Source organism: Schistocerca americana, chromosome 3 (genome assembly GCF_021461395.2).
Source record: "Schistocerca americana isolate TAMUIC-IGC-003095 chromosome 3, iqSchAmer2.1, whole genome shotgun sequence".
NCBI classification, from domain to species: Eukaryota; Metazoa; Arthropoda; class Insecta; order Orthoptera; family Acrididae; genus Schistocerca; species Schistocerca americana.
The window spans coordinates 35,588,539-35,603,852 of NC_060121.1; the positions used below are offsets into that span (position 1 = coordinate 35,588,539).

Sequence of the window (15,314 nt, forward strand, 5' to 3'; positions counted from 1 at the left end):
CCACACAGTTAAGTGCCTGGATCGTGGGTGTCACTACAACCCTCTCCCTTTGGCAGTGGAGCATCACTGACTCCCTGGGCCAGGAATGGATGCCTGCAACACGGAGAGGGAGCCAACATATGTGGAGGCCTCAGAGGCACGAGGGTAGTACAATTCCCAGTCGGCAGAGAATTCTTAATATGGATGAAAATGCCCAGTGTGAAGAGTATCACGATACCTCCTATGGGAGCAGAAGACGACAGGACCAGCAATGGACAATCCGAACCGAAATCCGTGGTGAAGTACGGCAGCAGTGGTGAATGTGGAGACAACTCCACTCCAGGCTGAGGCTGTGCAGGAGACATTGAACCAGTGAGGGATATGTCCGTCAGATGAAAACACTGGAGTAGCTGTCAGAGGCAGCGACATTGAAGGCTCACCAGGAAGCAGAGATGCAGGCAGAAAGTGTGGTAGGAACTCCAGCATATCGTGGCACTGAGAAAAAGGGGCAGTGGACAATCCAGACTCTGGGCTGATTTTGATAGCACCCAGTCTCCCATCTGAAGAGTGTAGATACGGCGACTATTCTGACGCATGACGGTTGCCAGTAAATAGCAGGAGTGCCGACCAAAACCACACGCCCGCACTGCCATCCCTGGTAGAAAGCACAGTTTTGTGGAATGGCAGGTGATAACCCAGATGGAGGAGGAGGAGGACGAGGAGGAGGAGGAGGAGAAGCAGTGTCTGCCCCTGGAGCCCGTGGAGATGTTCAGCAGTCCTACAGGAACCAGTCGGAGTTGTCTAGTAGGCTGTCAGTAAAAACAGTATACTGCCTCCCTAGAGGGAGTCCTGCAGATTTTTTTTAAATCTAGGCGTTAAAAGTGTGAACTGTGTCCTTGGCCTCTCCATTAGATTGAGGGCAAAAAGGAAGGGAGCAAACATGGGTCCACACGGAAATCACAAAGTGCCTGGGATAGCATCCGAGGTTGGTTGTGAGAAATGAGAGTAACTGGGAGACCTTCCACAGAAAAAAATTTTGAAAGTGCCTGAGTAGTAACCTTGGCAGTGGCTGAAGAACACCAGACTATGTGTGGAAAATTTGAAAATGTATCAATAACAAGCAGCCAAAATACATCCAGAGACAGGCCTGCAAAACCTACACGGATGTGTTACCAGGGTTGGGTTGCTGGAGGCCATGGGGAAAATGGGAAAACGAAGCCTTGGAAGCCACCCAGTCCTAGTGCAATGAGGACACCCAGTCACTAAACGCTCCAGCTCCTGGTTAGTGCCAGGCCAATACACAATACTATGAGCCAAGGCTTCGGTACGGGAAACGTGACCCTCAAGCAAAGCTGTAGAGACCCTCATCACAAACTCCCAGGAACGACCACCGTCATCTGTGGAGTGGAGGAGGAAGGAGGAGGAAGAGGAGGACTCAGTTCTATGACTGAGAGATTACGGTACAACACAAAATATTTACAAAGTGGATCAGAAGTGTGGCCTGGAGGATGAAACGACCAAACCTGCTAGACGAGGGGAACAACCTGCTTGAGGACAGGGTCAGAAGCTTTCGCCCTTGCGAGCTGGTACTAGTGATCACAAAGCTGTCTACTACCCGGTAGAAGGCAACATCAAAATAAAATCACTCGAGCTCCTCCCTATCAATCTCGGGGTCTGGCCCAATGGGCAGTCCAGGTAAGGCATCCGTGTTGGCATTGGGCCCTGTGGGGTGAAAATGGATGTAATATGGTATTTGGAGAGGAAAAATGCCCACCACTGCAACCTGAGGGGCCACCTTACAGTGGACCCTGGCAGATGGATTGCACAGCTAAACTAACAGCTTGTGGTCCGTAGTGAGTTGGAATTTGGTGCCATAAAATAATACGTGGTGATGGCATACACAATGGCTGCAGCTTCTTTTTCAACCTGGGAGTAATGGAGCTGTGCTGGACTGAGAGTTTTGGATGCAAACCCCAGTTGACGACTGCAGAGCAGGCAGAGAGAGTACGCAATGGTGACTGCTGCACGAATGAACCGGTGATAATAGGCAATTTTACCCAAGAAAGCCTGGAGTCCATGCACAAACGAGGGACACAACAGACCTGTAATGGCCATGAGCAGACTCACCAGGGGTTAGACACCCACTGTGATATGATGTGTGTGGCCCAGATATTCAAGAAAGGTATAAGAAAGTTTAGACTTCTGTAGACTGCAACACAGACCCATGGCCCGAAGTTTTTCAAAAAGGACCCAGAGATTATACAGGTGATTGCTCATAGTACGTTCAGTAACGACAGTGTCATCCATGTAGTCAAAATATTGTGGGATAATGGACGTCACCTCTTCCAGATAACGTAGAAAAATTGTGGGGGCACATGCCACACAAAACATTTAACCGTTCACATTGATACCAGCTAAAAGTTGTATTAAGAACCACAATTGGACTCCTAATCCAAGGGTAACTGGTGATATGCTTTAGAAAGATCCATTCTGGAGAAGAACTGACCTCCTGTCCAGCACGTGAACAGCTCTTCTGAACATGACAATGGGTATTTGTTGACCACGGACTGTGAATTCGCAGTGACCTTAAATCACCACAAAGTCACATTTTACCAGAGGGTTTCATCACAATAACAAGGGGTGTTATCCGTTCACTAGAGGAAATGGGGTCCACAACCCCAAGGGATGCCAGCCGGTCCAACTCTGCCTTGACTTGGGAGCAGAGGGCTATCAGAATCTGCTGAGCACAAAAAAGTGCAGGATGAGCTGATTGCTTCAACGTTATGTGGGCTTTAAAGTTTGCAGCACATCCTAGGTGTTCTGCAAAAATATCCTGAAGTTCGGAGCACAGAGATTCCAATGATTGATAGGGGACATTGGCAGATACCACATGTATGGAGTCCATGACTGAACAGCCAAAGGCTGGAAAGGCATTAAACCTGAAAAGGTTAGCTTAACTAGCATCATGAACAACAATACAGGTAGTAGGCTGAGTTACTGATCTGTAGGTAACACCAGCAATAAGCAGACCAAGCAAAGGGATTTGCTGTTTGCCATATCCCCATATCCGCATGTTTACTGTTAACAGCAGAAGATAGCCAAGGTCTGAATACGTTTGTGCATTAAGCAGGAAAACTTCCATGCCGGTATCCACCTGCAGGTGCAGCTATCGTGGGAGAGTCAAAATCTCAGTGAAAAGCTTATTGGACTGCTGATTGGCAACTGGTCCTGACAATGACACTTTCTGGATATCCATATCTATGTTCTCCGATACTGCATTCTGCGCTGTTGCCTGGCAGACTACCACAATGTGAACTTTTTTCTGACAGTTACAACAGATGGCCGGATGCTGGGGACACTTTGATCTATCATGATGGGAGTAACAAGATGCACACGACAACAACGGGAAGCCGCGGCTGCAACACTTCTTACATACTGTGTGGAAGCTGCCGAATCAGCCAGCTCGCACTGCTGCTACTTTGTCCTTCCCAGAGGCAGTGGACACAGCCAGGTCACACTGCAGTACCACAGTGTTGCACCGTGCTTCCAGCTGCTGACCAGTGGCATGCAAGACCTCATACAACTGGGCAATGGACAATTTGTTGAAGGAATGGTTACTAATTGGAGGGCTTTTGCTATGTTTCCCTGTGTGGGCAGAACAGATTATAACATCACAAACCACATTGTCCACAAAAGACTCCTTTCACTTTGACATGACAAAGTGGCATTTTTTACTAAGGCCATGGAGAGTCACGGCCTAAGCACAAGACTAATGGAGCAGTTTCTTGCACTGGTAGAGATCGACCCATTTACCTACTATTTTATTTCTTTCACTTATTTCTGTCAGACATTTGCTAATGCTCACTGCGAAACTCTCAACAAACAAGTTGTTTCAACTTATCCGTGTTCCAGCTAGTTTATTTCTTACCTTTCCACAATTCGAGTTTTAATTTGCAAGTTATTTTATTTAAGTCAAAATCTCCATCTGGCCTTTGAATTTTTTTTTTGCAGTACAAAATCTGATTTTGGAGTCTCCATCTATCCATTATAAAAGTATTGTTCAATAAATAAAGCTCCATTTTTCGCAGCCATTATATTTAGGAAGAAGTCTTTTTAGGTGCTTCAAATTTGGTGTTTCTCCTGCACATGCGTAAAGTCATTCCAACATAGCTGTAGTGATCCATGAAAATGGTGTCTATGCACGACACTCGTTACAAGCAACGTGCTGTTACAGAATTCTTGGTTGTGCAAAAAGAAACTGTAGTGAACATCCATAGCCAGTTACATGCAATAGATGGTAATGATGCAGTTGATAAGAGTACTGCTGGGCAATGGTTAAGAAGATTCCAGTTGTCTGCGTCTGCAGCTGCAGAGCCTGAGCTGCACAATAAGTCACGTTTAGGATGTCCAGTTACAGCCACTGCTCATGACATGACAAATCGCACATTGCCATTATTTATGCAGACTGGCACAGTGAGCATTGGAAGTGTGTGTGTGTGTGTGTGTGTGTGTGTGTGTGTGTGTGTGTGTGTGTGTGTGTGTGTGTCTGTGTGTGTGAAACCTGGATTTTTCTGTCAGCAACAAAAAGCAGTCACTGGAATGGCACCACTTGCAACACAAAAAGAAGTTTGAGGCAGCCAAGTCATGATGATAGTCTTTTGGGATAGTGATGATGTCACTCTCGTGGATGTGTTGCTAAAGGGGTTACCCTTTTATTCAGAGTCATGAATGAAGACTGAACAAACGCAAGAACCATTTCCCACATGTTCAGTCTGACAAGAATCCAACATGACAAAACACACACACACACACACACACACACACACACACACACACACACACACACAACACACCTCACAATCAGGGACACACCATAAAACAGTGCTGGACGTCATTCTTGATTCCACCTTACAAACCAGAGCTGGCACACATGGACTTCCATCTGTTTGGGTTACTTACAGATTTTCTATTTAGGGACACACTTTGAAAATTATGAGAGCATAATGAATGCAGGGGAAGTATGGCTACAATCTCAGGACAATTTTACCAACATCAAATATGTATTAACACCAATTTAAGGCCATAGAACATGATGGAGACTGTATAAAAAAATGTTATATGTAAAAGAAACGTTGAATGATATTGTCACCAAATTATAGGTATGTTCTGAGAAAACACTGTGCAGCACTGATTGTTGAATGGCAGAAAGCAATCACTTATTTACAAACAAAACCAGAAGTGAACTGTTTCATAATCTACAAATAACATATCAAACAAAAGTGTATTGTAACTGTATCATTATAGATTACACTGACAATGCCTTAAAGTGAAAAAAGGCAAAACGCATCTGGTAGAATAAAATACAGTGCAGCAAGTGAAGATGTTTTTTATTTACAAAACAAATATTTCTGTTTTTGCTGCCACACAAATGAACTACTTAAAGGTAATCAAAATTAGCCTAATTAAAGCAGGAACCTAGACAAGGGGATGTGATACTAAAAGTAGTAAATGAGATTTCCTTTTTGCTTTTCGGGCACAAAGTAAATTGCGTTGGCCAAAGTACAGATGATATAAAATGCAGGCTGGCAACAGCAAGAAAGAATTTCTGAAAAAGCAAAAATCTGTTAGTATCAAATATAAATATTAATGTTAGGAAACCTTTTCTGAAAGTACTTGTCTGAAATGAAGTGTTGCATAGCAGTGAAACATGTACAATAAACAGTTCAGACAAGGAGAATAGAAGCTTTAGAAATATGGAACTTCAGCAGAATGCTAGATATTAAACACGTAATCAAGGCACTAAAAAACCAAATTCAGTAAAAAATATTTGTATGGCACAACTTGATTAACAATGACTCAGTTAATAGGACATATTGTGAGGCATCAAAGACTCATGAATTTGGTAACAGAGGAGTTGTGGAGGTTAAAATTTTAGATTGAGATCAAGGTTCAAATGAATGTAAGTTGCAGCAGTTATGCAGAGAGGAAGACTTGTACAGGTTAGGCTAGTGTGGAGAGCTGCATTGAACCCATCTTCACATTGAAAACAACAACAACAGCAGCAGCAGCAGCAGCAGCAGCAAATATCTCAGACCACTGCACTCTTCCACTTGTCACTTTTTCAGCTAGCCCTCCCCACACATATGTCTCTTACATAAAATCTGACTGAATTTGAAACTTGAAGCTCCTGTGTAAGCTGCCTCAACAGAGAATGCACCTGGTGTATTCACACTAAATGAGGGCACAGCAACTTGTGATATGTACAAGAAAAATATCTGAGTTCCACATCTTAATACAGACATGGCGATACTTCAACTACACTATTGCAGATGCTTCTTACTGTAAAGACTTCTTACCCCCTTGTGTTTTCAAAGCAGGAACGGGATGGGGCAAGTCATGCACAGGTGACGGGTGGCTGGGGGTCTTTGCGTGGATAATGTACGAGAGTCGGCCGGTGCATTTGTTGTGGCACAAATACCTTAGAATTTGAAACAAGCCGAGAATTTGCACATTAATCCTAACTTAGCAAATAAAATAATTGCAGCAATATATCAAGTTGCACTTTTAAGGAGGGCAGAATGTATGAGATTTGGGACACATCTGCTCAGATGCAAAAAGCAACAAAAAAACAAAGACACACCACTAGCATGTCATGTGGAACACCTTCCTGCTTCATACGAACAAGTTCTGCACAAAGTCTCTAGTGTTATTGGGCTGCCAGTCTTTCATTGCTAGTACAGTGGAACTTTGATTTTACATTCTCGATTTTACACTTTTCGCAATTCTACACCGTAAATTTGTAGCCACTGTGAAAAACCATACGATCAGTGCTAAAAATTCCCCCACTCACATTTTTTCCTAGTAAGGTTGACCTCGACTATGTTCTTACTTGACATCTTGCTCAGCTTCATCCCATTTTCTTCTTATTGACATTTAATGTGACTGACCGAGTTATGAGTGACAGAAAAGACAGAGGGTTCACACCACAGGTTTTGCTTTTGTTTTGCTTTAGGGTGCAAAAAACAACTGGAGTCATATGCGTGCAAGTCAAAACTATAGAACATGAAGACACAGAGGAGTTAGAAAAGGCTATACATCAGTCCCAATTGACATAACAGAAGACAGTCAAAAACAGGGACACGGAGAAAGGGCCACAAAGAAATGGAGGTCCAGAACTAAAAATTTAATCGTCTTCACATTATTGCTTTGGCAGATAAAAAGAAAATGAGGTCGACAGCCCACACGTCATTTACTAAAGCGGCCAATACCTCAGACGACAAACCCAAGTGGGAACGTAAATGGTTAAAATATGGGCAGTTAAAACTTGGGCGCAAAGTGTACACAGTGGTGGGGTAGCACCACACATCAAATGACAATGACTAAAAAGGCAGATACGCAGCCTAATTAAAATGTCCTCGTCCTGGCAGTAGGGCCGAGAGGAGGTCGAACGAGCCACTGGGAGAGGCTTAATAAAAAGGCAGATACGCAGCCTAATTAAAATGTCCTCGTCCTGGCAGTAGGGCCGAGAGGAGGTCGAACGAGCCACTGGGAGAGGCTTAATAAGCTGGAGCTCATTCCCGTGAAGGGAGGACAGTTGGCAATGCCAAAAGGGACACCATCTCCTGACAGATGCAACACAGAGATCATCCAAGGGAATATAGGAACTAGCGCGCTGAGGTACGAGGACTGCCGCCTGGGCAGCTGCATCAGCAGCCTCGTTTCCTAGCAGACTGACATGACCAGGAACCCACATAAACATCACAGTGGCTCCACCAAGAGTAATCAAGTTTTCTTAGACCCATTGAACTGAGGGATAGGCGGTGTACAGTGCACATAGACTCTGAAGGGCACTGAGTGAGTATGAACAGAGGTCACAATTGAAAAGTCTGTGTCGCCGGATGTACTCCGTGACCTGATACAGGGCGAAGACCTCGGGTGTTAATACTGAGCAGTGCGCCAGAAGCAGATATCGAAAGATGTGGGCACCAATGACGAAGGCACACCCTGACCCCACGGTCAGTCCGAAAGCCATCAGTGTATACAAACATACTGTTGTGAAGTTCCATGCAAAGGTCGTGAAACTGAAGGCGATAGGGCGAGGCTGGAGTAGTGTCCTCAGGAAGCAAATGAAGGCCAAGGTTAAGATGGGCCGCTTCATGAAGCCAAGGTGGTGAAGAGTTCACACCCGCCAGGAAAGCTGCAGGTAGTATGAAGTTATGCCGCTGTAGCAAGTGACGATAGCGGACTCCAGGAGATAACAGAGAGGAGGGACGTGACCTATACTGGCGATCAAAGGAATCATCGAAGGAGGCGACTTAGGATGGGTGGCCACGCATGGCAAACAAATGGCATGCATACCCGCTGAGGAGAAAGTCACGGCGGTAGGACAGTGGTAGTTCAGCAGCTTCAGCATACAGACTTTCAACCAGGCTTGTATAAAAAGTGCCAGTGGCAAAACGAATGCCACGATGGTGGATAGTGTTGCAGTGGCATAAGAGGGATGTATGTGCAGACACATAAACAAAGTACCCATCGTCGAGTTTTGAACAGACAAGGAACTGGTACAAATGGAGGAATGTGGTTCGATCAGCTCCTCAGGAAATACCATTCAGGACATGTAGGACATTGAGGAACCATGTACAGCGGGCTGCCAGGTAAGACACATGGGAGGACCAAGAGTATTTCCTATCAAGCATGATCCCCAGGAATATCATAGTTTCAACAAATGGAATGGCAACAGGCCCAAGATGTAAAGATAGTGGAGAAACCATTTGCACTGCCAGAAATTCATAAAAACAGTTTTGTCAGTGGAAAAACAGAAGCCATTGTCGATGCTCCAGGGATAAAGATGATCAAGACACCGCTCACTGAGACAGGGCCGGGGTGAACTGCAATAGATGGCAAAATCGTGAACAAAAAGGGATCCAGAGATGCCTGGCAGGAGACAGGCCATTATAGGGTTAATGGTGATAACAAAGACAACGATGCTCAGGACGGAACCCTGAGACACACCGTTTTCCTGGATAAAGGTGTCCGACAAGGCAGAACCCACATGCACCTTGAAAACCTGGTCTTTTAAAAATTCCTGAAGAAAACAGGACAGGCAGTCATGGAAGCCCCATGTGTAAAGAGTACAGAGGATACCAGTTCTACAGCAGGTGTCGTAGGCCTTCTCCAAATCAAGAAACACAGCCACAGTCTAGGATTTCTGCAGAAAACAATTCATGACATGGGTGGACAAAATAACGAGATAGTCAACTGCAGAATGCTGCGCTCAAAATCCACACTGTGCATTCATTACTAAATTGCGAGACTCGAGCCAGCATACCAGCCAGGCGTGAATCATATGTTCCATACCTCTCAAACACATCTGGTGAGAGAGATGCAGCAGTAGCTAGAAGGAAGGTTTTTGTCCTTACTGGGCTTAGGTATGGGTATGATGGGTGGCTTCACGCCAAAGTCCGGGAAATGTGCCCTTGCCCAGATGCGGTTGTACATGTCAAGCAGAAAGTGCTTGCCTGCAAGAGAAAGGTGCTGCAACATCTCAATGTTGACAGTGTATGGCCTTGGGGCAGAGGGTCAGGATGAACCCTCATAGTAAAAGGGGCATTGTAGCACTCCCGATTCTGAGAAAGAAAGGGTATCACCGGGCTCTGCTCTGCTCATTTTCGATGGAGGAAGGTAGGGTGATAGTGGCGGGACGATAGTGGGAAGAGCTCAAAACTTCCTCAAAATGATGGCCCAAGGTGTTGGAGATAGCAACAGAATCCATAATAACATCGTCTGCTACTGTCAGGCTGGAAAATGGGTAATGGATCTTGGTCCCAGAGAGCTGTTGGAGGTTGGCCAACACGACAGAGGAAGGGGTGGAACTCCTAAAAGAACTAGTGAATAAAATCCAGCTAGCTTTTTGGTGCTATCCTGAGGAATGCGACGACACATTGCACGCATCTGTTTATAATCAGTGCAGTTTCCCATGGTAGGATGACTTTCAAAAACGAAGAAAGGACGTCTCAGGGTGCGAATTGCATCGCGGCACGCCTCGGTCCACAAAGCGACTGGGGTACAGCATGGTAAAGAGGAAGTGCAAGGAATGGAACATTCTGCAGCAGTAAGGATAACGTTTGTGAGGTATTCCACATGGTCATCACAACTGGGGACATCTTGTTCTTCCAAGGTCACCAAGGAGGAGTAAGCTGCCAGTCGGCCTTAGTAAGTTGCTTTTGGGTGTGCATGCAGGTGGGATAGGAGTCAGCAAACGGATAGTACATAGAAAATGGTCACTCAAGCAGACATCAGAAAGAACGGACCACTGAAGATGATGGGCCAGCTGGGCAGTGCAGTAGGATAGGTCCAAATGGGAATAGGTGTGCAAGGTGTCGGAAAGGAAAGTTGGTTGTTAAGGCAGAAGAGGTTGAGTTGATTAAGACGATCAGCCAAGAGGGCACCTCTCTGACAGGTTCTGGGAGAACCCCTAAGGGGATGATGTTCATTCAAGTCACAGAGTAGCAGAAAAGCTGCTACCTTGTTGACACTGGGTGATTTCACAACCTCAGAGCTGAATTTGAGGTCGCATGTCTGAGTGGCCATGTCCTTCGTGGGGTGAGGGGACAGAACTACAGGTGTCAGATGGAAGAACACAGGTTTTACGACAAGTCTATAACTTGCGAGCGACTGGGTAAGGCACTTTTTCCTTTACCCAGACCTTTTGGACAGACCGCTCATTAAGATACACGGGACAATCCCAACAGCAAACGGCATGGCTGCCATTGCAGGTGATACAGCAGGGAGGAGGAGGCCGACAATTGCCCTTGTGCACATCCCTACCACAAGTTACACATTTGGGTGGGTGTCGACAAGATGATCTAGTGTGGTTAAAACGATGACACTGCCAGCAGCGCATCGGGTTCGAAATGTACGGCCAGACTGTGATGATTTCATAGCCTGCTTTTGTCTTGGACGGAAGCACCACTCTGTCAAAGGTGAGAAAAAGACTGCGGGTGTGCACTAAGGAGGAACCTATCTTTTTCGTCACCCGACGGGCAACAATGACACCCTGATCAGAGAGGTAAGAATGGATTTCGGTCTCAGTTAGACCACTGAGCAGCCTAGCGAAAATAACCCACGGGAAGAATTCGAAGTTCTATGGGCCTTGATGCAAACATGGTAGCTATGGAGAAGGGGGGCAGCAAGCAGTTGTGCTTGAGAATCAGAAGCAGTCTCCAAAAGCAAAGTACCATTCCGTAAATGAGAGCAATATTTCACAGGGCTGGCACTTTCATCAACACCTTTCGTGCATAATAAATGGATTTACCATAGTGAAAGACTAACAGTCTTCAGTGCGTGAGACCATGAGGAACCGAGGTGCAGTGGGAAGGGTCTTTGAACCATTAGCCTCATTACGTTTACGTTACGTAGACATTGACTGTGAAGATGATTGGCTCATTGCGAGAAAATCCCCCACAATTGCCAGCATCTCCGATGGCGTGCTCCTTCCAACTGGGGTCCTCCTTTACAAGAGGGCGCACCAGCCGTAGGTGATTGTTCACACCTCAGGTCACACCTCACGACCGCCTGACAGAGGGACCAATCAGCAATTTGGGAAGGTTGCAGCTCAGGCAATTACCCAGCCCTGGGCCTGGGCTGAACCGGGGGATGCAAGCAAGCCCTACCTGTTGACCTGGGGCTGGGAATTATGCATTACCCAGTCACCTGTTATGAGTTAAGACGCACGAGCTGGCCTTCAGGAGTGCACAGGGAGGAAGAAGAGATACAGGAACCTCAAACACCGAAGTGGAGGAATGAGAGGAGAAGGAAAACAAAGGAAGGAAAAGGGAGTGAATATCAGGGACGAGAGTGTTCTTACATCAGCGACAATGCAGAACGTTCCCAATGGGACCCCAGACATGTTCCACAGGGTTAGGGGAAAAAGAATAGCAAGAGGATACACATGCAGCACGGAAGGGGTAAGATACTGCAAAGGCTGGGGCCCCACGGTAGCCAAGCACGAATCCTCGAAAGAGTGACAAGGCCCCGGGGGAGGGGGGTAGGGGGAGGGGGCACACCACAGGTGTTGGCGGAGTTAAGAGAATATTTTAAGCCACTGTGGAGAGGGGAGAAGTTAGAGAGGAAATGCTGATGTAATCCACAATCAGTGTTGCCAATATAACTAGCAACATTTAGCTTCACAGCGCAATTACGATATAACTACTGCTAGATGGCACCAGTACTGTAAAAACAAGAAAGTCTGTGCAAACTGTTCTGAACTGAGCCAATATGTGACGAAGGGGACCAGCCAACACCTGTTCTTGTGCCACCTATAATCTGGTTTCATTTTCTTGAATGCACTTCTGATGTACTGTATTCAGCAACAATACTAATCATCAACCCTTTAATTTCAAACATTTAGGATCGACAAATATGCTTGGTCATAATCAAGGAAACATTGCCCATTCCTGGCAAATGAACTTTTATTGGCCGGTGACTTGTTAAGTCACCCAATAGCCAGCGCAGCCACCACACCATCGTCACACACATAAACTGAGCTTGCCTACTGGACGTGTGGAAAAGGGGATTAGCCCTTCAGCAATGGGAATGCTGGCAGGGGTGAAAGCATTTTGTGAAGTGCTGCAAATATACTTTTCTGCAGGTGGTGTGCTATGACAGAGTTTTCACCCAGAAATAGAACAAGAGTTTTGCGATACACACCACACACTGTAGATCGTATAGATTGACAACAGTGATAGAGGGCATGATGCGAAATTTTAGCACCTGAGCTTGCTTTCAAATTTAAGTTTTACATAATGTACAGAAATACACTGAGCTGATTTCTAATAAGTTTGTAACATCAATTGAGTAAGTAAATTCATTTTGTCACGTCTGTTTCTCTCATCAAGCCTAAGATAACACTATAACAGTGGTGAGCATATGAAGAGCAGCTCATAAGAAAAGCATTAAAAAACAATAACAATGGTGACAAAGCGTGTCATGAAGCAAATGTCTGCATTAATGCATGTTTTAACCACTTAGATGCTGTTATGTTTTTGGTTTAATTCAAGATGTTCATTAATTTTTGTTTTGTTTTGTTTTTTTTTCTGGGAAAGCACAAAGTATGATCCCTGAAAAACATATGCTTTGAACGTATAATTGGCAATCGTAGCACATCAGAAAATAGCTCCACCATCTAGTACCCAGATGCAAAATTTCAAATTTTGTACGAGTTGTTACTTGCGGTGACATATCTGCGATTTTTAGGAACTGTTGAAATTCATACCACAAATTATTGTATGAACCCCTTGTATTGTACATTTAATTTCCTTCACTTGGACACATTTTATACAATGTATTGGAGGGGGTTGTATTTTTTAATTATATATGCAAATTACATACGTTTTTGCTCATATTTTGGGGTGGTGGTTTTAACATTTTCCTCAATTCTGCATTTTCCTCAGTGACTCAGCATCTCAGCTACATGGTGAGCAGCAACTTTCCTTTTCATAATATTGCTACAGTCCAGCCTGTATTTTCCATTGTTTAATTTTCCTCAATTTCATGTTTTTTAAGTCTGGACTGCATGAGAACATAAAATAGGGATTTCACTGTAATATTATGTTGATGTTTGGAATGTTAGACCCATGTATAACTAGATAAGTGCAATTCTCATAGTAGACAATTTGTATAGAGACTGACTAGTCATTTCAAAATACTTTTCAAATGTTTATACTTTTCATCAGCGTTCGAATGACTGCAGGTTCATCAACAGAAAATGAATAATTACACGCACTTCGTATATCTGGTAACAAGTTAAGCTAGTTGGAGGACTGTGGTGGTGTGAAGTAAATGTAAATGTCGTGTGACTATGGGCTCCCATCTGGTAGACCGTTCACCAGGCGAAAGTCTTTCAATTTGACGCCACTTTGGCGACTTGCGTTTCGATGGGGACGAAATGATGATTAGGACAACACAACACCCAGCCCCTGAGTGGAGAAGATCTCTGACCCAGCCGGGAATCGTACCCGGGGCCTTAGGATTGACATTCTGTCGCGCTGACCAGTCAGCTACCGAGGCGGATGTGGTGTCAAGTAATCCCAGAATATTGCTGCTATCACAATGAGTAGCTGCACTTTGTACAATATATATGAAGTGCTTGTAAGTATTCACAATCTGAACAGTAGCTTGAAACTTGAATGTCTAGGTAGCCTCATTTTTTTTAATATGGTAAAGTGATAATGGAAAATCCTATGTGGAATATGACTATCGGTACAAAGGAAGGCCAATTCTTGTCATCGCTGAGTAACATATAGGCACCCTAAAAAGGAGTTGCTAACTACAGTATAGTCATTGAAGTTTTGTTACTTAGTAGCCTACACACAGACAATGTTCTACTTATAAAATTTTTCTTTGCATGATAAAAATATTTCTCTTTAAAAAATAAAAAAGGAGGGCAAAAACTAAAATAAAACTTACTAGTGATTGACATGTGCTGGCACTGTTTGCGTAGGTAATCTAGAAGGCTTCCCAGCGGTGCCAGCTCCGTCACCATCATCATGGGCTGAGACAGAACGACACCAAACAGCCTGCAAGAGCAACGGCAAGAACACCAATGCAAACAATATTGTGTCAGCACAAGACTACAATGACAATTACTCACCTACCAAATGGCAACAACCACTATGTAACAACAACTACCACCTAGCATAACTCTGATCAGTTACTTTGCATACCGATTGTACCTCTTGTTTTTTGTACGTGTCACAGAAGTGAGCGAGTCAGGGAATTGAGGAAGTCTTTAGATACAGACCACTGGCTCTGATACGAACAGAATGCAGGAATCACACTGATATTCAGCAATACAATCAAGGGACTCTGACAAGACTTTCTTCACAATAATCTGAACAGGATTTGAACTATCTTCCTCACTGACAACAGCACAAATAAATAACTTCCCAACCACATCAGTAAATACAAGAACTCTTACTCCCACACACAGCACAGCTTCTAAGTTACCAGAAGCTCACCCTAGTCAACTTTGGTACCTGGTAGCTCACATTTTCCATAGGTAAGAATTCGAGTACTGAGAAGCACTGCTATCCAGTATCGACAGTCTGTTTAAAATTACTTCAGGACTAACACAGGAGGTGCAAAACAGAGTTTCCGAGACTGGCACAAAGCACAAGTGTAGTCTTACATTTCATTTGACTCACTCAAAACTATTGGTTATTAAATGTACAAAGTTGTAACTGGTATTAATGTGCTATGGAAGAGCTACACTATGTTTTCATTTCCGTTTATTTACAGTAACAAATTTTTAAGACAAAGCATAGGACATTTATGAA

At 44.4% G+C, this 15,314-nt stretch overlaps 1 protein-coding gene across 3 annotated transcripts in view; it reads right to left on the reverse strand.

Annotated features, from left to right (window-relative positions):
• Positions 1-15,314, reverse strand: part of LOC124605189 (activated Cdc42 kinase Ack) — a 509,613-nt gene that overhangs the window by 389,927 nt on the left and 104,372 nt on the right. For all 3 annotated transcript variants that reach the window (XM_047136704.1, XM_047136705.1, XM_047136706.1), the window contains one exon: positions 14,446-14,555. In XM_047136704.1, the coding sequence (XP_046992660.1) occupies positions 14,446-14,555 (110 nt within the window). The remainder of the gene's footprint in view (positions 1-14,445; positions 14,556-15,314) is intronic.